Here is a 25,126-nt window from a genome sequence, read left to right as displayed (position 1 = left end):
GTTACGAACCGAATCATCAAAGTAGTCGCTCTCAGAATGAAAAACTTGAATTAATTGTTCGAGTTAAAGGAACCTGAACGAGCATTACCAGAGGGGATATTAGAAAACGCTTTCGAAACTGAATTTTCATAAATAATAAGGTCAGTGGAAAGAACGATCGCGCCCATTTGTTTGCGATACGCCTTGCCACCATCGATAGATGAAAATAGATTTTTAGTCGTCACCGAAGTCGAGCACACGGATGCTCTAGATATATAATTCGTGGCAATTCCGCGAGTGAATTGGCAGCCATTTTTAAACCGCTCGCTCGTCATTGATAGAGTACGAAAAGGGGATATGGATACTGAGAAAACGGGCTGTGGTATGGTAATATGCGAGCGAAATAAGAAGTTAAATGTAGCGTGATCGTCCGTGTCGATACTGGACGAGGGGAGAGGATTTCGTGATCGGTGCAAGGCATATATAGGTGATTCGTTTCGAGTGAATGGACGGTGCTCGAGCGAATACACTTCTTCCCCGTGAAATTGATGGAATGAACTGTCAACACCTCCCGCAGAACGAGAATATGAATTCGACCCGGATTACAGTGAGCAGCAGGGATCGGCTAATTTGAAGGCTGACACCGAGGCGAATCACTATAGGGGTGAACTGTTTCGAAAGTCGAAAGGCCCCGGCTAACAGCGATGTCGGTATTAACATGCAAGAGAACAACGAATGCAAAGATCGTGGCTCTCGAATGCTAAGTTTCTATAATAATGGCAGATAATGTGCACAGAAAGTCGCATAAGCTGTCGGATGGTAGTAGAAAAACATCTGCACCAGTGCACCGTACGACCACCGAGACGATTCGGTTAGGAGAGCCCGAGAAACTGTACCAGCCGGTTAGTCTGACCACTTCCAGCAACGTGACGGCGAACCAGTGTCGGAAGAAGACATCGTCCTTTCAGATTACTAGCGTCACCGTCGGCTGTCGCATGAGCAATGACGCCGGCGAGGATTCGAATGACGACCTGGACGAGTCCCACACGGAGGACAACTCCGTGGAGCATTCGCGTATCACCGACATCGACATCGAGACACCCAGCTATTCTGAGGACACCTTCTCCAAGGAGGATGTATTCTTCAATACCAGTAACGCTGCCCTTAGTACTGCTCCGGTGATTCCTACCAGTTCTCAGTATGGTTTGGCGATTGTTCCATCGGAGGGGAACAACGCGAACAACTCTGTGAACGACAGCAATATCAACACGTTGGACATTGCCTCTGTTACGGACAACAATATTATTAACTTATTGTCGAGTAATGCCAAGCAAGATGCAGATCTTCGTGAAGTACATTCGCACGGTAGGAATGAACGGTTCAAAGTGGTTAAAATTGAGAGTACTGAACCCTTTAAACGGGGCAGATGGACTTGCATGGATTATTTGGATCACACGTCGGTCAATCAACCTACTGCAATTGGTACCCCTAAAGTGTCGGATCCGAATGAGGTGTGCATATCCTACGGGGTGACGGATAGCGGAATTGTTGTACTAGATGCAGCTAAGCAATCGGTTGTGTCTGAAGATAAAGGTATAAGTATTGATGCTAATGGACAAGTGTCTGCACATCCAGATGTGCATACAATCGGTGTATCAAATAATCCTACAGCAGTTTCCAGTGCTAATTATGCTGTGAGCAATTCTATTCCTCCCAATGCACAGCATAATCCTTCCCAAGTTCAAACGCAAGCCAAGGTTCAGGCACCGTCGCAGATACCTCAATATTTTCAGTCTTCTGCTCAGCCTTTAGCGTCGCAACAGCAACAGCAACAACAAGGAGGACAAGGGTCCACATTACCTTCTAATCTGCAACCTACCCACCCAAACAATTTGACTCAGCCTCAGAGTATGCCTCAAGGTTCTATTCCTATTATAACACAGACTGGTAGTAGTAACGTGACAGCCCAGCAGAGTATACCTCATTCTAAAGAAGACGCGTATGTGACTGTCAGTACACAGAATCAGTCGTTACCGGTTCAAAATGTTTGTCAAGCTTCTGTTCAACAGCCACCTGTCCCAACATCTCAGGCACCTAATATTCTGGTTACCCAGCAACAACAGCAACATGTTCCTCCACCTCCTCAGCAACAGCAACAGCAGCAGCCACAGCAGCCACAGCCGCCGCAACAACAGCAACCGCAGGCGCAGCAACAGCAGCAGCAGCCACAGCAACAGCCATTGCAAACCCAGAAGCCGATAACGCAAATCTCTGAACCATTGACTGCCATACAAGGAATGCAGAGCATCCAAAACATTCATAAAGTTCCTCAGACAGGTGCACAGCAGACTTCGTCGACTATTCATGCTCCTGGAGCACCGGTACAGCCACAAGTTATACCGCCGACCCAGATGCAGCCCCAGACATCTGGAAGCAGCGCTCAGGTGCAAATGGCACAGGTGTCAGCTAGCTGCCAGAATGTTGTAGGCAGTATACAGCAAGGAAGTATGTCGTTTCATCAACCCGATCCGGAGCAGGACTCCATCCCAGGCATTGTAGGTGCATCCGCAACTCAGTCGGCGGATTCTGCCCTTCTAGAGTCTTTAACTGAAGTTACTCAAGGCAGCGACGAACATCATACCCTCGAAGATAATGAAAGGTATATTTCCTTGAACGTTCGATTCTATGAAAATGAAGAGTATTGGAAGAATTTGCGAATTTCAATTACATACATGGTCTGTAAATGAATTTTGCAATGTCATCTTTATTACAGTATGTCGGGGACTAGCGCTGTAGCAATTGATAATAAGATCGAGCAGGCCATGGTAAGCGTTCTTTGCTGGGGGCAATTACTGAATAAAGGTAATGAACGATGATGTTGGAGTTAACAGGGAATCTTTTTGTAGGATCTTGTTAAGAGTCATTTGATGTTTGCTGTACGTGAAGAGGTTGAGGTACTCAAAGAAAAAATAGCAGAGCTTATGGATCGCATTAATCAATTGGAAGCTGAAAATTCAATCTTAAAAGCACACGCGACTCCAGAAACATTGGCTCAATTGAGCCAATCAACTGCAAAATTACCCCAAAACAGTTCAGCAAGTGGTCAATAGGTAACCATTGTACATAAGTTTCTATTAATACTTTGTCAAGTACATAATGGATAATATAATTATTGTATATACCTTCACGATTTTTAGAAATTTATAAACAATGAGATTTATTATATTATACATATTAGCGTATTAGCAACATTTTTTTTAAGTAAATTAAAGATAATAGATTATTTTTTACTATTTCAGTTTACTGTTTAGGAAATATAAATAATAATTTAAATCTGTAAATTCAATTTCTTTTCAAAATGATGATCATTTTGGAAATATGTACTGTTAATGATCCTAGACAGAAACAAGGACATATATTGAGTGCATGCCAAGACTAAGCAGCATAAGTAACGGAGTTGATATTGTTTTACGATAGATTCAAGATTCTCTGAACATGTTAAAACGGAATTATATAACGATACAAAATAGGCAGCTAGACATTCCCAGATTTTTTTCCCATTACCCTCGCATTTGGTCGATTTCATCCGTGAAATTAATTGAAAAAAAAAAAAGAATTGGCAATTTAACAAAATATTTAATGTTCACAAAACATTTGAACCTTTTAATTAGATTACATGTGATCGTACGTTCTCTTATCGTAACTTTCATTCATGAAAATGGTTTTTTAAATGAAACAATGTATGTTTCATAGTTATTAGATATGAAGCCTCATATTTTGTAATCTGTACTCATGTTGTAGTCTGATTTTTTTCAATTATATGTATCATAATTAATAACGTGTTGACATCTACAGAAAAGTTACCTACTACTGGTGTGCATTAAAGAAATTTTCGACTTTCTGTCAACATTTTATGTTAAATTTTAAACATGCCTAATAAAACAATTTTTAATTGTATAAAAATTTCTTAAGTTCTCTGAAAAATTGTTAAGAATTCTTGGTGATAAGGAAGGTGGGGGGATGTTGTCAGTTGATTCATTAAACTACGATTTTTGAGAAAATTTTATTCAATCACTATATAAAGACTAAAAGATGATACTTTTTAACATAAATCTTATCTTGATGAAAACCACATTTCTTTTTGTTTTGTCAATAAGAGAAATCAGAGAATTCATAATTACTCCTTATAAATTTATAAATGTTATAAATTTTTTTCTAGGAAGGAAAAAAATAACAACGTACAACTTCTTTTTGTTTCATATCATTATCAATAATGTGACTTCTTTTTAGAGCTATTTCGCACAAACATGGTCACATAATATATATATATATATATATATATATATATATATAGATAGAATATAGATTATATATATTATTATATATATATATATATATATACATATAGATTTTTTTTTCATACAAATCCAAAGTTCTTTGTCTTGATAGCAAGAAGTAGTTTATGTCTTAATATGTGACGAGAGCTGTACAATGGAACGTATATTCGAGAAATACATGTATTTGCACTTGGTAGATGAGCATCGTCTGCTGGTCGTAACGTAATGCTTGGATTCGGTTGAAAACCATCTTCGCTGGCTGGTAATGCTGGAGATCCTGTCCAGAAATATACCTATAATACGAACAATTAAGTAAATAAAATGAAAATGCATTCTTCCTAAACCATAGTACGTTTCATAAAGAATGAGATTTAAATGTTAGAACATTTACTGCTTTAGCCACAATCCTTACCAAATCCTGTCGTTCCGAGTGCGACATCTTTTCAACGATAGACCACAACCATCGCTTGAATTTCGCTAATCTGTCTGCGGATTCTCCTGACTCATCGTTGAATGAGGTATAGGATATCAGAACAGAAACATTAATATCACCGACACCGTTTAAAAGAAGCCTCAAATCTTCGGCTGTTAAACCATCGAATGCTCCCTCCGGTAGCACGTCAAATACACCCTCTCTCATTGCATGCAAAGCTTTCTCTTGTACTTTAATCATACGAACTTCAGCATACTTTCGTACGTAATCGTAAACATTACTCGCCGTTACTTCAATGTCTCGGCCATTTGGTATAAGTTCGATCGATCCTCCCCCTTCTTCGGGGCACAAATCAATACTGAAATAAATAAATACATATTACAGGAGACCAATTCAATTCGTTATAAAAATACGAAAACCATCTAGTAGATTTTCTCACCTGAACGTAAGATCGAGAGTAGAGAATAAACTGTTACTATCCTTAGTCTCGGAATCGACAACGAGTTGCCTTAAGCTTTCGTAAATTACAGAATCAAAGAATGCAAGGTCGTGGAATCGTATAGGTCTTCCCAGAATATATTTTAATACGTGACGATTCAAAAATAATGGACACAATTCATTTTGTAGGAGACACAAGCCTATGAGTCTGAAACAAAAGTTTTCATTAATTCGCACAATTCATTACAACATTATCTTTATATTATTCTTTCTTTTATCGCATCACTAACCTGCCCACGTTCCTGAACGCGTTAAGTCGCTCATAACTGGCTCTTCCTTGTCGTGGTGTATAGAAACCTCTTTTACCAGGTGAATAGAAAAGAGGAGCATTGTCTTCTGTCTCGTCCAAAATGCTGTTCTCAATTTTCTTTTTGTTCGTTCCGCAGCGTGCTGTTAAACTGAACACATCGAGATCTAGTAATGCCTCGCTTGTGAAATCGTGACTGTGACTATGAATTAATTCAAATGCCTCCTCTACTTTTTGTCGCAGTGACTCTTCTGAAGCTTGTACCATTAACAACTGTGTAGGAGACAGCTCCAATAGCATGCCAGTTATTTTTTCTGCTAATGTAGGTCGCAAAGCATAAACCTGAAAATAGAATATCGACGATTACGTATTTGAAACGGTACCTAGAATTTTATCAGAGCATCAAAAAATGTATTTAATCAATAACAAACCTTTGGGTACAGTCTGTCCCCGAGTTGTTGCTGATGCATAGTTAAATGATTGTTATTTGAATGGCTAACAGGTAGCGGATGAGAATTGGATGATGAACTGCCAGGTCCAGAATTATTGCTTCCTTCGATAGGATCGGATGGTTGGAAGGAGCGTGCGTGAAAAGATAATGCTCTCCGCGTTTCGCGACACTTTCCCGAAGATCGAAGATTCTAGGATAAAAAAAATACCTCGTATAAGAACGAAGAACAAATTAGAAATGATTTTGTTACTTCTTTTACAAGAATCGAGCTTACTTGTCGCCTTAAATGACGATCACGATCTCTACTTTTCAGCTTCTGAAGAACATTATTATACTGATATTTTGGTCCAACTTGGGCTGCTTCAAGATTCGGCAGTTTTTCATTTGCAAGTAAAGCCTGCGGAGAAATACAGATTTGTGTTAGTTCCTTGAGACAAGCAGAAACGTGTTGACATAGAAAAACGTTGAAATACTGTGAATAACATCAATCAAAAAAAATTTCTGAATAACATTATTTCCATTATTGCAGCGTCAGCAGTTTTCTACTTGTCCTGTCATCACTGTTTTTAACATTTTATTATATTGCACATATGTAGTAAGTATAAAAACTTAATTTGCGCTACAAAAATAAAAAACGATTCTACTTCACTGGAGCGACAGTTCGTAGAGGTAACTTTTCTTTACAAACCTCTGCAATCGCAGTATAAAAACTTCTAGCAACTCCAGAACCTTCGCCAGGTTCATCCTTAAAGAACACTTTAACACGATTCACTGTCAATGGCGGCATGTTAGAGGCACGTCTATTATATACATTATACTGTGTGTTTAATTCTTTCATTGTTTGTACTAGTAGCTGTGTTCTATCTCGTTCGATCTTAGAAAAAAAAAAAAGAAAAGTATATTAGAATATAATGCATATAAAAATGAATCCTTTTTCATTGAAATAGTGAAACATTCAAACTTATTACTTTTAACAGAGTAAGATCTCTTTGTTGGGAGTTTCGAAGTTTCTCCATTTCTCTGCGGAATTTTGCTTCTTTCACGGAGAATCCTCCTAACTCAGATATAACTGAACCAGCTTCTAAACCAACATCTTCCATGAAAACTCGTCCGAATAAATCGAGAGATGTACTCCAACGTCCTAGCAAGATGTTATGCGACATGTTTGTTCCAATAGATGAAATAGCTCTGGCGTTTTCCTGTGGGCTCGTTTCAACTGTTTCGTGAGCAGATATCTCGTGGCTTGAACCAGTTGGATCAACATCCTCTGATCCATTTTGCGTTTCAACTGTTGACACAACTAGTACTTCTGGCGCTCCTGCTTTATTTGTACTTGTCTCCTTTAAGATTAAAAATACAAAATTATTGATCCGATTTATATAACATGCATTTAAAATTATTTCCTGAACTGATAATGACGTCTTCTGTATGTTTTAGTTTGAATGGAAACAGTTTGAGTAGAGACATGTATGTGTTCATATTTACCGAGACAGTTCCAGCTCTAACAATAACGCTTCTATTCGTTTTAATTACATCCTTATTGTTTTTGGTACTTCCTGCTGCTTGATCATTTTGATTATTAGTAGATACTATAATCGGAGCTCGATCGATTTGCTCCGCGACAACCGAATGATTTTCGTTCACCTGATTAAATGGTTTTGCTTTCTCCTATAACGTGCAAAGTAGATCCACATATTTTACTATCTAACACAAGATCGATACTTCATTGTAAAAACAGAAAATATCAAGGAAACGAACTGTAAAACGAGCACATCATTGACATACAAAAAGAAACAAATTCTGAGGATAAAGAAAGAAAATGAAAATGACTGAATCAGCTTTTCTATATATAAGACATTACCGTGGTTTTCGTGGATGTTGACTCTCCGCTAGCAGAAACTGAACTACGTCTTGCATCAAACGATGCCGAAGCACCAGGTCCATGAATCACTTGACTGAATGATGGTGTAGCAATATTTTGGTTATCCGTGTTTCGTACAGACAAACCAAGTCTCGTAGGTAATCCCGCCAATGGATTTTGACTGTTGCTAGCATTCGGCTGTTTTGGAGTACCAAACAGGTCCTCGCGTTTCGAATGGGGTTGCAACAAATGTGGTTGATCAGCAAGTGGCAAGGCTTCGCTCAAAGCAGTGTCAAATGGATCGACAGGTGGACAACCGAGACACAATGTGGAATCTGATCTCTGCAAGAAGGGATGCTTCCTTCCTTTTGGCGTGTTGCTGCTGTTATTGCCTGATCCACATATAGGAACTTGGAGTAGATCGGGATAATCGACAGAATCTGTTTCCAACGCTGCTGGAACTGGGGAATTGTATTCTTCTCCCTCGTCGTTATCATTCTCATCCTACGATATACACATTATTGTCAAGATCGACGATTAAACGTGACGTTTGATGAATAACGAACTCCTACAAACCTGATCGTTCCACCCAGAATAGTTTGAAGACTCTTTCTGAGATTCTCCACGCGATGACATCGGTTCTGATAGTGAGCGCATGTAATACGCTAATGCATCGAAAACGTAGGCTACATGTCTTAAAGAAGAAACATCTAACACGGGTAGGCTGTCCCTATGCTCAGCATTGTGAGCACGCATCAAAGACAGACAATAAGACAGAAATTCACGTCGTGCCAATTGTACGTCGCTACCTAGAAAACAAAATGCATCAATATTTTTTTAATAATAAAGTAAACACAATTATTTTGAAGTCATTCAAGTATTTCACAGGGTAGAGAGCACTAACTCTGTTCACCTGAAATACCTCTACTATTTTTCTACACAATAATTCTAAGTATTTAAGACACATTTACTATGTTATAAATATAGAACAAAGATGATACACACCTTCACGTTCTCTACTGTTTCTTGAAGGTTCGCCAACGCCTGCAAAACCAACGGTGAGTCTTGTAGAAGCTTGTGGAGTGGAGATATTGGAGCTCGTAGCGATACCACAGCGCTGATTCCGACCTGTATTAGATTGTAGTGTCAACGACAGAGCCGCCGTGTTCAGAAGCCCAGTAAAATTGCCGCCAGACAGCGATGGAGCATTGTTCAGTGGATGTTCCGGATGGGTGGGATCCGCACTGCGCGTTAGAGATACGCCAAATCTCAGCTGAGCTTCTGTTGCGTCCATCACCGTCAACAACCACTCCCATGTGGGTTTCAAATGTGCTTCCAGATACATCTGTAATTGTTTCAAACGTTACCATCATTATCATTTTTTACTTAAACTCGTCCAACTTATTACTCAATTCAAATTAAGCTAAAAGGTGTACCTGTGAGTTCAACGCATCCTGATAGGTGACTTCCATGAGTCGTGGCAAAAACGGTGCCAGCGTTTTGTAGTCTTGCATCATAACTAAAAGATCAGCTATCTGTCGAATAACTATTCCAAATGCGCGTGCCAAACAACTAGTAGTAGTGGTTATAGTAATGGGCTCTTGTACAGCTGCAACAGCGGACGTTGCAGCAGTGCGTCTTAAAGCTCCGGAGTCGATAAAAACGAGATTACTTCCCCCTGTCACGCGTAATCCAGCTGTACGCATACTTGATTCGCGGTTACGTATTGCCCATTGCATAGAAATGGGCGCGAGATTATTACGATGTAAATGGCCAGACGAACCACTGGAATAAAAGCGTATTAATAAAGTAATATTACACTTTGAAACAGAAAGGTATTAAAACCTTACCGATGCAAGGATTTTAAAGATACCTATATACTGTGCATACTAGTTATGCTATACTCATAGAAATATTTTTACCTTCGACGCTCCAGCTGTTCGTCGCCCATTTGAAAGTCTTCGTTGTCTTGTTCGTCGGTTTCACCAGCTTCGCTTTCATCGTCTTCCTGCTGACTTGATTCCCCAGATTCATCTTCAGGGAACAACAGAATGGATCCCATTCCGCCGTCAGAACCTGCTGTTGCACCAGTTTGTACACTGCGCTGTGCAGATGCCGCGTCTTGATTACTGTGGTTGTCGTCAGAATCTGACTCTGTTTCCGCTTCTGCCAACAGGTCGAGTTCTGTGTCGGATTCACCGTCTCCAGGTTGTTCCTCGCCTACACCTCCAGCATTACTGTCTATTTCACCCAGTGGCTGACCAGCAACTGTTCCAGAAACTCCAGATTCTTCATGTTCACTTATGTCACCATCTACGTCCATAGGAACTTCTGCAGACGAGTATTATTTTTTATTCATTGATAATATTAAGCGAGCAGATATCAGTTTTATTCGAGTAAGACATACCTTCTCCACCTTCTGTTTCGTCCATAACTGAAACGTCTCTGGCCATGTTTATATTGTTTCCTTGCTGTGTTTGCAGAGCAGCGTCCAAAGTCTGAGAGCTAACACCGCTGTGGGGTATTAAAGGATCTATGCAGAATAGTTCCTCTGAACCAGCGATCACTTCGATTGCAGAACTGGTTAATGTGAATGGTGCTGTTGGACGAGCAACGCCCAATCTTACAGGCGCTATTAGCGAGTCTGCTGTTTCACATAACTCTTCCACTGCTAACTTGATCAATACCTTGAACACTTTGCGACATTTCATCAAAGGCTGCGACGCTTGGCTGACACTAGAATACATAAGTTACAGTTAATATAAGAAATTCGGGAAATTACACTTTTATGGTTAAAAATGACTTCGTGTCTACCTTCTTCTCTTCGTATTCGGCGCCATTTCCGTCGTGAAGATAACAAATATTCGTGCAATGGATCGAACGAAACGACGTGCTACATTGTTCGCTTCTTCTTGTCGTCCAGGGACAGAATCATTTTGTAATTCTCTTATCAAGGTCGTAAGAAGGGTATCCAACATCTAAAAAAATTTGTATCGCGTTTAGCTTCTGTATTCAGAGAAAAAGTTTCTTCCTTTTTATTTACCTCTGCACTGGATTTGACCAACAGTGAGTGAGTGAATTTGTCAAGTAATGCAGTGCCGCTTTGACGGCACAATTGTCCTTGGTCACCGAATAATTGGTCATTGCCGTTTGTAGAAACACCTGACATGATCGTGCATTGAACAGCTGGCCAATCGTTCAATAATCTTTCTAGAGCTTTTCGGCTAAAACGAGGAGGTTCCAGATCGTGATCTGGCATGTCTGAATCAGTTGCTGTTGACAGAAAAAATATAACAATTATTTCTCAACTGAAATCAACGTTAAGATTAACTATACTTAAATATTAGAGAATTACCATCAGCCGAAGCTCCTTTGCGGTTTGTTGTCGTTTGACGCGCTCGAGCTGCACGGCACTGACGTTGTTCCACCAGTTGCCTTCCTACTGTCTGGACCAAGAACAGTAAGATACTCTCTCCTCTGGGGACAATACAAGATTATTAATAACACTTGTACGACCTCAACAATTTCATCAATTCTTATTTTATTAACTCACCGTGAATTCATTTTTGTGGCAAGATTAGTATTCACTACCAGACGACAGAGAAGTTGATACCTAGCACCTTGATGGCCAGCAATAAGAGCACGGCACTTGCACTTCTCCCAGCAGTCACAGTAAGCAGTGGGAGAAGTGATTTTTATTTTGCAATCGTGCCCTCTGTGACAAACACGAGCACATTCCGTGCAGCAACATAATGATCCAATTAAACCACAAGTTCTGCACTCGAAAATGTCCTGAAGAAAACAGAGAATAAATAATGCGCTAACAATGAGCAATCGTTCAAACATGTTAGATAATACATACTTGATTAATATGATCTGCACCAGTCCAAGTGAAGCTACATGTATCGTTACAACAAGTAACGAACAATGGTGACAAATCTGGATTCGCATCAGGAGGAAGTATCATAGCTGAACATTCCTTTTGATCTTTTCCAACTCTCTGTATAGTATCCAATAAAATAAGAGCTGCATGATACGCACGGACAGATACAGCAAGCATTAATGGTGTTTGATCCTGAGCGTCTCTGTTAATATAAAAAGTAATTTTTAATGAAATATACACATATTATATAGATGTTTATTTCAACAAAATTAAATCAAGGTAATTACTTTGCTGTGAGTAGTTCCTTTAGATAAGGCGCTAATACATTACTTTCACACATATACTTCAATATAAGCAATGCATTATTCCTTCTTTCAACAGAGTCTATAATGTAAGTATTATTCGAAGTTGGCCCAACGCCTGAAAACAGTACAGATAATTGTTTAATAAACGATATCGTAAATTGAGAGGACAAGAAGCAAAATAGAAAGGCGTTCAATACACTTTTACCTGATTTATTCATCATAGAGATACTGGCAGCACCAATACTGAGTAAGCTATCTTCTTCTCCTGATGTGTTATCAAACGCTTCAGGTGGCCAACTTAATGTTGGAATTGGCTCTTCAATGGGTGCAGATGCGCCGTCAACAGTATTAGAAACTAATTCACGTTCAATACCTTGATCATTTTCTTTATTAGATGTTGGTGAACACATACTAACACAAGCGTGCAAAATATTGCGATTACCATCGCAACGTTCTGTTAATATAGCTTGAATTTGTGCTGCATTGTTTTCTAAAAAAAGGAGTAGATATTCAAACTTTTATATCATTTGTTCCATACTTTTATTTTTTTTACAAATGTAGGTGATATTTATACTTACTGTGATCTTGTTCTAAGTTACAGAACACTTGTTTAACGCTGTCATAATCGCATCTTAGAATACGTGGCATGAGTAAAAGATTATCAAAAGCCAGCGCAATGACTGCAACTTGATTTTTCATATTAGTCGAATTCGAACAGTTTGGAATTGGAATAGTTGAAGCACCAATACAATGTACTGGACCCAAATCTAGCCAGTTTGGATCACGAATAGCGTTGGCACAATCTTTTGCTAATGGGTAGATAGTGCTATTTCCATCTCGAAGAATCATGGAACATTCAATACTCTGAAATATAAAACAATTATCGTTTCGGAAATTCTAAGGTAAATTTTGATATTTTTGGGCAAAGAATTCTAGTATATACTACCTCTCCTGCACTTGTGAGGCTAATATTCTGAGGTTGCAGCCCCAAAAATGATGAAACGTCTGTTGAAATATAGCAATCCTGCACGTATCTTCCGGTACTTAAATTGTACACCACGTAACTCAACTTATTCCCATTTTTCACTACCGCATGAATACCTGAAAACAATCATTCGATTGTTAGTAAAAATTCTATTAATACTATCAAAATAATGTACAACAGCTTCATAAATTGTACCTTGTCCATCAGTAGCAATAGTTAAAATACTTTCGTTCGATCCTTCCGCGATATTCACCCTTCTAGGTGTTCGCTGGAAACAATCTGGGGCCCTCGGATTCATAGATGATTTTATTACTTGCAACTCGTCTTTCCTTAATAGCCTACAGTCGGCTAACAATTTAATCCATTCTTCAGCTGTCAAATCTTTAAAGTCTGATGTATTGAAATCTTTCTCCTTAATCTCCTTCTCTTTTTCTTTCGAATCTTTCGAAAAGAATTTTACAGCGACATAAAACCCATCAACTTTTATAACTTTACCAATGGGAACAGTTTTAACGTCCTCTACGAAAACGACATCCTTCAGGTGCCACTCTTCTTCGTCTTTCCGATCAAATTCTCCCTCGCTTCGGGGCGCAACTCGCTTCTGTCTCTTGTGACTTGTTGTAATGCTGCCAGTGTCGCTACATGTGCTTGAAGCTGGTGAAGGTGGCGGAGGCATGTCAAGACGATCAGCGGTTTCTTTATGATTTGTTTTATTCATAGTACCAGTTCCGCTGCTTCCGCTTGTTTCGTGCTTATCAGCTGCAGCGCTGGGCAAATGAGTTCCAGCTGGTAATACTTTAAATCGTAAAACAGAATCTAAATTCCAAGCTGCTGCTTGCAATTGGCCTACTTTCGGAACACCATTGGCGATTGTAAATCCTATAGCTCCAGGTTGATATATAGGGCTATTCTTCATGCAAACATGCGTGCCGTAACTAATATCGTTTGATGATGCTGTTGATGCTCTGTGTTTACGTGACTTGGCCTTATACTTTTCCCATAATTTTTTACGTTGTGTGAAAGGTAATACACCCCACCAGTACAGGGCACCACTTTCAAGTCTAGCAACAGTATACAAAGCACAAGTGTGGAGCGATACTATTTTATCCAATGTAAATTCAGTGAATGTTTGAGCTGGATGTTCGAGGCGTGAAGCGACATGCCCCAAAAGTTCATCTAGCCAAGTAGCCACTTTGCCGCTTTCGGTGCTGACAGAACATCGAATTGCTGTTGCAGATATATTTACTATCGTTTCTGTTGCTAGTGATAAACTAGCGCCTTTTGGATGAAATATATTTGGATTCTCTGGGTGTCTATATGGTTCAGCTTCAGACCATTTCCATTGATACAACCGCCCTCCAGCAGAGACAGCGATTAACTCGCTGTAAAGAGAAGCAATTTGTACAAAGCTAGGAGCAGTATAACTGCTGCGCTCATGCCACCATTCCAATTCTTCTGAGATCCATAATGGACTCTGAGAAGCTAATTCTTTTTTCTTATTATCAGAGTCTTTATCCCAAGAATCTTTAAGCGCTGTCTCTAACCAGCGACGAGGTCCACAGTACTGACGATCCCTCCATCTACTGAAGCTATCGCGATCTCTGTCGCGTTCAGATACACGTTCACCTTCCCTATCGTTGCCTATTCTACGCGAAGAACTTCTTTGACTGAAAGAGTATAAAAATATTTGTAAGTGATCTCTTCTATCAAACTAACCAAGAAAGTAATAAAAGATATATACTTTCTCATTCCTGGATATCCAAACATATCTTCAGAAAACATAGAATCTGTATCAAGTATAACAGAATGTTCATTGTTAAATCCACCATCTAGCAGAGATATGAGATCTTCTGGGACATAGGTATCTGCTGCATCTTCAGCATCATCGCCTTCTTCATCATCTCGAGATAATAAATTATTCACCGCTAAGTTTACATCTAGATTTGTACGCTACAATATAAAATAAAATATTTAATTTTTTTTTACAATTAACACATACATTCGTCGAAATTTTAATGACAAACCTGTAATTCTCTAATGATAAGATTACGACTCTTTCCCTGCAATACTACTTGAGCCTGTGTAACAAGGTCTTCTGGCACAAACGGTGCAGGCACTGGAGCAATAGGACGCGAGCTACTGCCACTTCCTCCTCCCATAATTACACTTGGAGGAGGACCTATTCTACCGCTGCTTCCACTCCCCCCACTGCTACCGCCCCGTGCACTACCACGCACAAGTCTTGCTCGGGTTCTAGACATTCCTCTACCTCCGCTTCCACTGCTTCCACTGCTGTTTGGCGCAGAGTTAGAATTTCCAACATGATTTTTGCTTGTACTATAATACCAATAAAACGGGTGTTACCCTAGTATTTTTTTCTATTTGCAATGGTCTAAAAGAAACCTCTCATTCGCTTCAACTTACTTCCTATTTGGTTCATTTTTGCTTAAGTCCAATCTATCAGACAATACTGTAAATGCAACTCTACAAATTTTACGGTCCTCCGTAAGAAGAGCAATATGCGTTGGTCCAACGACAATCCGCTTCACTGTAATTTTTTGTCCACTAAATGCTGGTAAGGTTGTGAATCCATATCTGTTGATTTTATCTGCCACTTCTTTCAACCTAAAATGTATATATATAAACATAAAAAAAAAAATATTAAAAAACCATTAAGGAATTCAATTAAAAAAATGATTAAATTAAACACAGTCCAAAAATGCAATTATATATTTCACAATATTTATATCATCAATATCAGATAAAAAATATGACAAAACCCAATATACAGATATAAAAAATGTAGAATAATAATTGCAAAAAAGCTTCTACTTTTTTATTAGTATTAAGTAATAACAATAATAAGTATGCTTCACTTTTTTCTAGTACGATTTGTACCATACATGGAACCTGACCCATATATTCGGGTCATGGGATGCATGCATCGGAATCGCCCGACCCATATACGGATCAAGGAATTCTGAATATATTCCCATCAAAACCTGTAATCATGACTCATTTCCCACAATATATTTGTCATAAATCATAAAGTTGGCAAAAGAATTGATTTCATTCGTGATTCGGAATAATCGAACTTTTTTTTTGATATTATTCATATGCGGATCATAGGTAACGAGAAAAGAAAGCAAAAAATATTCCTTCTCTCGCAGCCGAGCATCATTTTACAGAAAGCATCGATGCTAATTCTCCAAGTTACAAAACGATATCCGAGTTTCGTTGAAAAAGTAACGATATGACAACAAAACTTAACGTTCGGACAATGGGCATAGAACATTCGCGTCGGATCCCCAAGGTTCGAACGCAATATTTTCCAGGAGAGCCGATGCTGGAACGAGAAGGGACACGTGCGAGTCGAAACGAAAGAGGTGCATAATCGAACGGTGGATCGTTTCGATGCAGAGGGGCAAAGAGACAAAGATGTGCATCGAGACGATACGTTAATGGGAAACCGATAACGAACGTGTTCGTCCCTTACCTATCGTTAAGCTGGTCATCCGTCCCCGGTAACGGATGCACCACGTAATGTATCGATGTCATTTTGCTCGACGGGATGAACGTTCTCAAGAAATTGGGGCGTCGTTTTAATAATTCTGTACACACAATTTCACCACACCGTCGGAACGATATTCAGCCATGTTTCTGAGGAAACAACCAGTTACGTGTTCTCGAAAGCGAACGGACCGGACTGCGTTCGCGTATTCGTAAATGCACTGAAAGTTCTCGCTTCGAACGAGCTCGACGTCACGCACGACGCTACGGAAAATAGCACGTGAATGGAACGTTTCGCGTTCTTTTCCTCCTTCCTGGAACAGGAGCCTCTAGTCCAGATGTTTCTGTGCCGTTCACGCAGAGCTTTATGGCAATGCAAAAATATGTATCATGGCGACTCTAGGTATCGACAATGGCGGAGTCGACTTTTGCGATTGTTTGCACAACGTAGACTTTGGATCGTATTCGATCATAGACTGGATTAATGGAATGTTCTTACGGTTAAACGAATACGGCACAACATTCTGGCGATTATTAACGTTCTGGATGTTTCATTGGGTTCTTTTCACCAACGACTGTCATCTATTACTCGTATGATTCGATAGGAATATCAATGGAATACCAATCAAATAGAACTATGGAGTATCAATGTTCGATTAGATAGTTGAGAGAAATTGCGCAATCACACTTCGATAAACTTATTGCAGTGTGTGTTTGCAATTGATTGTTGCGTGCAGTTTATTAGGATGACTACACTAAATTTTTGTAGTAATATTCTAGAATGAGAGGAAATCGTTTATACGAAGCAGAGATGCATATATCGAATTGTAACTCTTGTACGATTATAAAAAGACCCAATCAGGAGAAGGCTTCTTAGCACTTTTAAATGCGCGCGATTTTCAAACGGAATTGAGCATTATTTGAAACGTGATAAATTATTTTTTTTATTTATTGGAATAGTAAACATGAATAATTGTTAAAAGTATGCAGCTTCAGGAAAAATTAAACGCATAAAACAACTGTTCGTAGTAAGAAGTTTATTATAGATTGAAAATGAGTAACTTTAATTTATATATTACAATCTTTAAAAAATAATAGATAGCTTCTTTTCAATAAGCTACGCACTGTACAGTGTAACACTATAAACACGAACTTGTACATATGTACACTTATATGTATCGTAATTTGTCCTTTCATTGAACTTGTCAAACAATTTCTAATACATAACTTGTTTCAATCATAAAACGCTTACATATTTGTTGTTGTTGTTTGAAACGTATATACTCATGATGAAAGAAAACATTTGGTGTTCAATACAAGTCATTATATGTTCTATTACTTAACATTTTAATGTCAAGTTTCAAATATATACAGTAATAATTTCCCTACAAGATTTCCATTTTGCTTACGCGCGTTAAACTATGAAACATAATTGAATAACAAGCAACAATTTGAAAATAAAGGACTGTAACGTACATGACATTTGACGCGAACGTACACGGCAGTATTATACGTGCACGCTAGAAGAGTAATGTTTTATGAATTTTTCTTTGTTTTCATTTTGTATTCGTATGATTACATATGGATATACATATGTATATATGTATATATGTACATACATATACCAACCAACAGCTTGCAGAGTTCATAAAATTTCTGTAGTTCGAACTACAGTGTTTGACTGAACATCATTGTTCCATAAAAACTATAAAAGTTTTTCAGACATCTGTCAACGATGAATTAATATACACATTGCAGATCCTAATCAGGATCATTCTTTTCAACATAATCAAATTGAAAATTATGAAGAAGCACACGACGATCTTCGGTCATATGATCACGTTAATTTTTTAAAGTTCCAGTTAAACATACATACGAGCTGTACACTATACAAATTGCTCCGAACTTGTGGCACTAAGGTCAAGCAAGCGCCAAGCGGCTTTCGGATTCAGTTCTGTAGGATCACGACATAATACCCAAACGTAATTAACGCGCATTACTTTCTCTGGATCTCCTTCTACTACTTTGTTTTTTGCATCTCTAACGCACATAATTTGTTGGCACTGGAAACTAATCATTAAAACTGGTCCTTGCTCCATAACTTTACCCATTATCAAATCTACGTTATTAATGTCTGGAAAAATAATACATTACATGTTATAGGTATTGAAGAATAATACACGAGAATTATAGGTATATGTTGATATAAAAGTACCTAGAATTTTACTGTCTAAATGATATCCCAATTTTTCTACTTGCATCAATGGCTGTGCTATTAAATTATATGGGGCTTCGTGACACCAATCTTTTAAGATTTCAAGGTTTCCTCTTACCATAGCTTCAAGAATATTTGGTATAATGTCTGTTTCACAGTCTTTTAAGAATTGTACTCTATCGAAATTAGGATCTAGTTTACAAATTTCAGTCAATGTTTCTGAAAGCTCTGTTTTTTGAAACAGGCCGCCCATTATATCTGTAACCTTATCTGTTAACAATCTGGAAGCCCGAATTACAGGATTATCAGATTCTTCGTATTTTATTTTCCAGTCCAAAACTTTATTCACATAGGGATTTTTATCCTTTAAAGAAATATAGTTCTTTTGTATTCGTGTACTAGTAAATATATAATGTAATTATATTATTTCACATTTGTACCTTAAAATTTTGCCACGATTGATAGAACTTTGAATCTTTATGTAATTCAACACCCATAGCTTCCATATTTGGCTCAACTCGTTTATCGTCTACAATTTCAACTATATCTTTCCGTTTCCTCAGTTTTTTAGGCGAAACGTAAACCCGCCCTATAATATTCCATAAAAAAATTATATCACATTCATGTATCTTATTATCAAAATTATTTTACCATGCATTCCTTGATGATCCAATTCTTCTCGTACAGCTTCTGCTGTTTGCGATATTGTCTGAAATGCACTTGTTTTTCCCAAAGCTTGACTTTTTTCAGAAATTGTTTCTGCTGCTCCTTTTGCGGATTTCGTTATTTCTTCACCTAATTGTCCAGCTTTTTTACCCAATTCTGATTTGCTTGCTTCCTCCAGAACTTCTTGTACCTACATGACAAATCTTATGTACTACATAGAACCAAAAATTATAAAACATAAATGAAAGTTTTGGTCATACCTTTCCCTTTAAACTATCTAGTTTCTCCTTAATAACTTCAGAACTTTTATTTGCTTCTGATTCAACTGCTTGAAACTTTTGTCTTGCTGAACGTAGTGCATCTGACTGTTCAAGCTTCTCTGCTTCTTCTCTGAATTTCTTTAAGGACTCTTTCATCTCTTTATTCTTTTGCATTTCCTGTTTGATATTCTCAACAAACTGAGAAAAAAAACTAGGTCTCCTTGCTGGATTAGAATAAAAACGAATCTAAAAAGTTGAACTATTATTAATTGCATCTATACATTTTTGAACAATAGTTTAAAATGAAACTTACTGATAAACCTCGTAAATCTGTTATTTGAGGTAATTGTGATTGTACCAAAGCATTGTAGCTACATGCCATCGAATGATCTCTGGAGCCATTTCCGAATTTCTTTTTAACTTGTGCAGAGCGTGTAATGCCAATCAGACTGGCTCTACACACTGCAAAATTCTGAAACTATAAGAGAAATATAATTTTGCATTACTTTTTATAAAGCATAACCATCAATTTGTTTCTGTAAACTTTTTCTTTAAATATCCTATGTCATTATTGTATCTAACAACTCTGTTTTTGTTTATTAAATATGTAATCCAAGCCAAAAATCAGTCTTTTTATTATAAAATAATATGTAAGGACGACTATTACCGCATTGCGCGAATACATTGTAGTAGCGTACATAATTACTTAATTCATCAATATTTTTTACGAGATAGAAACGAGAGAGATCCTTATGCAATGTGTTTTAAAATATTACAATTTTATGATGCAATGACATGAAGAGTATGATAGTAAAGTTGCCTGAAAGAACATAACCTTAGTAGAACATGAAAAAATAACCGGTTCCATAAAGAAACATACATGAATGTGCAGATAAATAGAAAATAAAGAAATAAACATAATTAATTTGTATCTTCATACGGATGGAAAGCAACCATTCAGTTAATAATCAAAGTTATTTACCATTTTACGATTGATTTATCTACAATGGCATCAAAAATCTTCATAAAATATGCTGCAATACGCTGCAACTATGAGAAGGACATCTATCGACAAAGAGTAGGACACACTATATATAATACAATTCGACATATCAATACACAAGCAAAAGTTTTACTCTTTATTTGTTCTTTAGTACATTTATATAAATAAACATATAACTTCATAGAAGTAAATATTTATTCATACAGAAAACTGATGTAACAATTAAGTTTTTAATCCTGGTACTCTGTATAAAAATTCACCATCATCATCATAATAACAATCCTGTACCCTATAGGTCATACCTTTTTTATATATATTCCTGGGTATCTTTATGGGATGTACATAATCACATTTTGTTTCTACACTGGACTTCCATTCTTTTACATATGTATCTAAGCTGCTGGATTCAGCATCAATTACAACTACAACTTCTGATTGGCTTTCATTGTTATTAACTGCAAATGAACTTTCATTAGGAGTAATATTCAATGCTAAAACATTTATCTCTTGAACATTAGCTAGTTTTTCAGTATTATCTGATATATTTGATACATTCACCTCTTCAGCACTGGCTTGTTTTGTCCTATCATCTAGTGCATATGAAGCATTCATCTCTTCAGCACTGGCTTGTTTTGTTGTATCATCTAGTGCATATGATGCATTCATCTCTTCAGCACTGACTTGTTTTGTCCTATCATCTAGTGCATATGAAGCATTCATCTCTTCAGCACTGGCTTGTTTTGTTGTATCATCTAGTGCATATGATGCATTCATCTCTTCAGCACTGACTTGTTTTGTTGTATCATCTAGTGCATATGAAGTATTCATTTCTTCAGCACTGACTTGTTTTGTTGTATCATCTAGTGCATATGATGCATTCATCTCTTCAGCACTGACTTGTTTTGTCCTATCATCTAGTGCATATGAAGCATTCATTTCTTCAGCACTGACTTGTTTTGTTGCATCATTTAGTGCATATGATGCATTCACCTCTTCAGCACTGACTTGTTTTGTTGCATCATCTAGTGCATATGATGCATTCATCTCTTCAGCACTGGCTTGTTTTGTTGTATCATCTAGTGCATATGATGCATTCATCTCTTCAGCACTGACTTGTTTTGTTGCATCATCTAGTGGATATGAAGTATTCATCTCTTGAGCACTGGCTTGCTCTGTCCTATCATCTAGTGCATATGAAGTATTCATCTCTTTCGCACTGGCTTGCTCTGTCCTATCATCTAGTGCATATGAAGTATTCATCTCTTTCGCACTGGCTTGCTCTGTCCTATCATCTAGTGCATATGAAGTATTCATCTCTTTCGCACTGGCTTGTTTTGTCATATCATCTGGTGCATATGAAGCATTCATCTCTTCAGCACTGGCTTGTTTTGTCATATCATCTGGTGCATACGAAGCATACATCTCATCAGCACTGGTTTGTTCTTTGATATCATCTGATATCTTTGAACTTATATTCTCTGAGTTGATGGATTCTATTCGTTTTCTATATGTATGTAAGAATGTTATTGCTTTTTCTGGGGATGTCTCATAGAACTCCATTAACTTTGTTTTCAGAAAGTCATCTAAAGTTAATTTTTCTTGCTTTTTATTTTCTTTTTGTCTGTCATTAACTGATCTCTTAGAACTATTTTTTACTATTGATGTCTTTGTACTTTCATTTTCAGTTGTAGTCAATTTATTTTCATTTTCATTAGAGTTCTCTTGTGAAAAATTTTGTGTTTCATTCTGTGTAAACTGTTCTTTATTCCTATATTCTTTTACAATATTTGAAAACACTGTACTCCTTGGTTTTGGAAATTCCATTTTTGGTGGTATAAACTTCTCAGTCAATGTTTCTTCACTAGCTAAACTAATTTTTCTGTTTTTGAATTTCATTAAGTGGTTAGTTAACACAGGATCTACTACTAATTTACCAGATTTAAAATTTTTCCAGTTTTTAATCACTTTACGATCATAATTGATTATTCTATCAGCGGATGTGAATGTCAATTTTGACTTCAAAATTTTTATTATAGTTTCAGGCAAAGCTGGGAAACTTTGACTCAACTTCTCTGGTGTCCATTCATCAGGATTACTTTCATGTAACTTTTGTATTTGATCCCTTTCAGTATATGTAAGAAATTTTGGCTCTATTTCTTTAAAATATTTATCTCTAACAATATTGTGTTTCAACTTTTCTTTGGTTACTTTCAATTCCCTAAAAACAATATAAACATGTTAGTAATATATAATACTACGTTATATTATGCTTTCATATTTTTTATGTCTTACCTTTGGTACTGATTATAAGACTTGTCTATAGACATAAAATCTGATTCAAATTCATCCATATCATCCTGAAATTCTTCAGGTACCAATTCAGAGTTTTCCGATTCTGCTAATTGGAGTTTTCCTCTAATACCAGCAGTTGCAGATGAATGCTTGGTAGCATATGTTCTTAATAATTTAAGTATCACTGTTCTCACATTATTCATTTTGTAATATGAAAAGTTGTAAAACTTTATACCTATTTCTATTTTATAATACAGTTTATGTCAAGGTTAAAAAGAGTTTCAATGTATAATTGTTATACGAATATCTATATTATAAACATTAAATTGATTCTTCATTCAATTTTTCTAGTTTTTTTCAGTAATTAAGTTCTATTTCAGTTCCTCTTTCTTGTTAGTATAATTACAGTTAAATAACACAGTTAAATCTCCTTGGACATGTGGGCTTGTGCATGTACGAAAATTGCGATCAACGGGATCAATTCAGTTTAAAATAAGATTACAGCGCTACGAGTGTTAGGAACTAAAATTAGTTTTTCTGTGCATTCTCGAAAATGCGCGCGCAGTCCATTTTAAACCGAATAATATCGATGCGGATTTCATCATAAAGATAAGTTTCATACTACTTATTCCTCCTAGTATTATTTTGAAATTCTTAAATCTTTGTATGAGTTATTAAACGATAAAACTGTACATATCTTCTGATTTATAAAATGAAATTATTTATTTAAGAAGTCCAAAGGTATTTGTATTCTAATCACGTGATTACTACTACGCATTTACGTAATCACGTGATGGATACTGCGCATGAGCAGAGTCAAAAACCTACTCTTGCGCATACACGATTGTGCTGCTTCAAACAGTTTCTTCGCGCCTGTTCAGATAACAAGTTCGTCTTTCGGTTTTCGGTTCATTTTTTCTAAAACAAAAGTTTGTTTTTTCGCTATTAAACTTTATTTCCATTTTCGTAGCTTCTGTTTTCGTTATTTTGTGTTTTGATGTGAAAGTTGTGTTTGTTATGCTTTTGAGAAAGCTCTAAATAAGAAAATACTGGTAAGTGCTCGCGACCGTAGTTTTCTTAGCTTCAAGAATTTCTCACTTTAATGCTTTTGTCACTTAGTATTATACGTATCAAATTTAGCTGTTATTGTTAAATTGAGGTTTACGTACTAAGAAATAACAATATTAATAATATACTCATTGTGTGAGTTTAGAAAATCCTAATATTTTAATTTTCTACGCGCATATATCGGTATAAGTGGTAACCAGTTTCTTGCTTTGAGAATTTCTCATATGCATTCTGCTGTCACGCATAATTTTCGTGTACAGATCTCAATTATTATAATTGGATATAATTTTATGCGAGAGCATAGCAATATCGAAATTGTAGCATCTAATTTCGCGCGAATACAGGGGATATAAGTATTTATCTCAAATTTGCGTTTCTCCTCTGTTACAGATTTTTTAGTGCATTGAAAATAATGAAGACGAGTTCCTGTGTGAAGACTTCGGGTGCCGGAACGCGAAGAATAATGTAAGTGTTGTTTTATTTTATTAGAATTTGATATCAAATGTAAATCTTACTGAAATTTTGAATTTAAAATTTTAAAACGACCGTTTCTATTTTTTTTTTTTTTTTTTCAAGCCCAGCAGACACCCCCTGGGTAATTCGTCGAGCTGCCTTCATCCCGTGGGTGTTAAGGTAACGCATGTTTACTGTTCCTCTAACCATTCAAGCATGTCGTAGGATATAAAGGTCCTAATCGGCACGGATGGCTGGTTGTATTTTTGTTATTGTTTTGCGAGCATAGTAGTGCTCGTAGGTAAAGATACATCGAATCATATTCGGGAGTAAACACGTTTCTGTTTACTAGTAGTAGAGGAAAATGGATAAGATAACAGTAGGTTTTCTCTAAAACTAACTTTCTTTATTCCTTCCATCATTAAATTCTTCAATTATTGTATTCAATGCAATTAAATTTTCTTCATTTCATTCATATTTTTTTGTATTGCCTACCTATATTCTAAAAAAAGTCGATATATAACAATAAGAAACAAGAAACAACAAAGATAAGTAACAAGAAATGTACATTCATTGAATCAAAGCACTTATACTTCTCATACATACATGAATGATTGTAGAATCAAATAAAATTGCACTGTCTTCAACTTTATCACTTCAAGACTGCATAAAAACAGTCT

General features: G+C 36.9%; 4 protein-coding genes across 12 annotated transcripts; 1 reads left to right on the top strand and 3 right to left on the bottom strand.

Moving 5' to 3' along the window:
- Positions 1-243: 243 nt before the first annotated feature.
- LOC143184779 (uncharacterized) lies at positions 244-4,292 on the top strand. 2 transcript variants are annotated; one of them, XM_076387242.1, is made up of 4 exons: positions 244-2,638; positions 2,753-2,804; positions 2,886-3,089; positions 3,279-4,292. In XM_076387242.1, exons 1-3 carry the CDS (start codon positions 756-758, stop codon positions 3,087-3,089), a joined length of 2,139 nt encoding a protein of 712 aa, XP_076243357.1. In that variant the 5' UTR covers positions 244-755; the 3' UTR covers positions 3,279-4,292. The 2 variants fall into 2 exon arrangements, with proteins under 2 accessions (XP_076243357.1, XP_076243356.1); XM_076387241.1 differs by lacking the exon at positions 3,279-4,292 and having other exon boundaries at positions 2,886-3,166.
- Positions 4,293-4,376: 84 nt separating this feature from the next.
- On the bottom strand, positions 4,377-17,221 carry Hyd (E3 ubiquitin-protein ligase hyd). 5 transcript variants are annotated; one of them, XM_076386358.1, is made up of 30 exons: positions 16,476-17,220; positions 15,404-15,604; positions 15,004-15,316; positions 14,721-14,929; positions 13,175-14,646; positions 12,941-13,095; positions 12,573-12,858; positions 12,194-12,484; positions 11,977-12,109; positions 11,669-11,891; positions 11,360-11,598; positions 11,162-11,283; positions 10,850-11,079; positions 10,621-10,784; positions 10,214-10,542; positions 9,729-10,137; positions 9,243-9,591; positions 8,935-9,151; positions 8,812-8,850; positions 8,383-8,615; positions 7,807-8,310; positions 7,431-7,613; positions 6,914-7,285; positions 6,634-6,819; positions 6,220-6,342; positions 5,926-6,135; positions 5,478-5,836; positions 5,189-5,395; positions 4,729-5,107; positions 4,377-4,609 (listed from the first exon to the last, which is right to left on the bottom strand). In XM_076386358.1, the coding sequence occupies exons 1-30, from the start codon at positions 16,535-16,537 to the stop codon at positions 4,397-4,399; spliced, it is 8,412 nt and encodes a 2,803-aa protein (XP_076242473.1). In that variant the 5' UTR covers positions 16,538-17,220; the 3' UTR covers positions 4,377-4,396. The 5 variants fall into 5 exon arrangements, with proteins under 5 accessions (XP_076242473.1, XP_076242470.1, XP_076242471.1 ...); XM_076386355.1 differs by having other exon boundaries at positions 8,812-9,151; XM_076386356.1 differs by having other exon boundaries at positions 8,812-9,151; positions 12,200-12,484.
- A 288-nt stretch (positions 17,222-17,509) lies between these two features.
- On the bottom strand, positions 17,510-20,669 carry LOC143184919 (mitochondrial import inner membrane translocase subunit TIM44). Of its 3 annotated transcripts, none has more exons than XM_076387520.1 (7): positions 20,613-20,669; positions 19,944-20,108; positions 19,631-19,876; positions 19,356-19,560; positions 19,145-19,293; positions 18,705-19,068; positions 17,510-18,623 (listed from the first exon to the last, which is right to left on the bottom strand). In XM_076387520.1, the coding sequence occupies exons 1-7, from the start codon at positions 20,613-20,615 to the stop codon at positions 18,376-18,378; spliced, it is 1,380 nt and encodes a 459-aa protein (XP_076243635.1). In that variant the 5' UTR covers positions 20,616-20,669; the 3' UTR covers positions 17,510-18,375. The 3 variants fall into 3 exon arrangements, with proteins under 3 accessions (XP_076243635.1, XP_076243633.1, XP_076243636.1); XM_076387518.1 differs by lacking the exon at positions 20,613-20,669 and adding an exon at positions 20,298-20,422; XM_076387521.1 differs by lacking the exon at positions 20,613-20,669 and adding an exon at positions 20,298-20,422 and having other exon boundaries at positions 19,631-19,854.
- Positions 20,670-20,742: 73 nt separating this feature from the next.
- Positions 20,743-23,345, bottom strand: LOC143184927 (uncharacterized). 2 transcript variants are annotated; one of them, XM_076387535.1, is made up of 3 exons: positions 22,926-23,345; positions 21,192-22,851; positions 20,906-21,088 (listed from the first exon to the last, which is right to left on the bottom strand). In XM_076387535.1, exons 1-3 carry the CDS (start codon positions 23,126-23,128, stop codon positions 21,056-21,058), a joined length of 1,896 nt encoding a protein of 631 aa, XP_076243650.1. In that variant the 5' UTR covers positions 23,129-23,345; the 3' UTR covers positions 20,906-21,055. The 2 variants fall into 2 exon arrangements, with proteins under 2 accessions (XP_076243649.1, XP_076243650.1); XM_076387534.1 differs by having other exon boundaries at positions 20,743-22,851; positions 22,926-23,344.
- Between the last annotated feature and the right edge of the window lie 1,781 nt (positions 23,346-25,126).

This window comes from Calliopsis andreniformis, chromosome 10 (genome assembly GCF_051401765.1).
Source record: "Calliopsis andreniformis isolate RMS-2024a chromosome 10, iyCalAndr_principal, whole genome shotgun sequence".
NCBI classification, from domain to species: Eukaryota; Metazoa; Arthropoda; class Insecta; order Hymenoptera; family Andrenidae; genus Calliopsis; species Calliopsis andreniformis.
This window is presented reverse-complemented; position numbering and strand designations above follow the sequence as displayed.

What these genes read in the sequence shown, in the direction of transcription:
- LOC143184927 (XM_076387534.1), bottom strand. Translation starts at nt 23,128, where the DNA reads ATGAATAATGTGAGAACAGTGATACTTAAATTATTAAGAACATATGCT. An exon ending in TCTTATAATCAGTACCAAAG is followed by an intron (nt 22,852 to 22,925) that starts GTAAGACATAAA and finishes TATTGTTTTTAG; the next exon opens with GGAATTGAAAGTAACCAAAG.
- Hyd (XM_076386355.1), bottom strand. Translation starts at nt 16,537, where the DNA reads ATGACATCGATACATTACGTGGTGCATCCGTTACCGGGGACGGATGAC. An exon ending in GAACAGCTGGAGCGTCGAAG is followed by an intron (nt 9,592 to 9,728) that starts GTAAAAATATTT and finishes CTTTTATTCCAG; the next exon opens with TGGTTCGTCTGGCCATTTAC. An exon ending in AGGATGCGTTGAACTCACAG is followed by an intron (nt 9,152 to 9,242) that starts GTACACCTTTTA and finishes AAACAATTACAG; the next exon opens with ATGTATCTGGAAGCACATTT.
- LOC143184919 (XM_076387518.1), bottom strand. Translation starts at nt 20,330, where the DNA reads ATGTACGCTACTACAATGTATTCGCGCAATGCG. An exon ending in CAGATTTACGAGGTTTATCA is followed by an intron (nt 19,877 to 19,943) that starts GTAAGTTTCATT and finishes TCAACTTTTTAG; the next exon opens with ATTCGTTTTTATTCTAATCC. An exon ending in TAGATAGTTTAAAGGGAAAG is followed by an intron (nt 19,561 to 19,630) that starts GTATGACCAAAA and finishes TTTGTCATGTAG; the next exon opens with GTACAAGAAGTTCTGGAGGA.
- LOC143184779 (XM_076387242.1), top strand. Translation starts at nt 756, where the DNA reads ATGGCAGATAATGTGCACAGAAAGTCGCATAAGCTGTCGGATGGTAGT. An exon ending in ACCCTCGAAGATAATGAAAG is followed by an intron (nt 2,639 to 2,752) that starts GTATATTTCCTT and finishes TCTTTATTACAG; the next exon opens with TATGTCGGGGACTAGCGCTG. An exon ending in ATAAGATCGAGCAGGCCATG is followed by an intron (nt 2,805 to 2,885) that starts GTAAGCGTTCTT and finishes ATCTTTTTGTAG; the next exon opens with GATCTTGTTAAGAGTCATTT.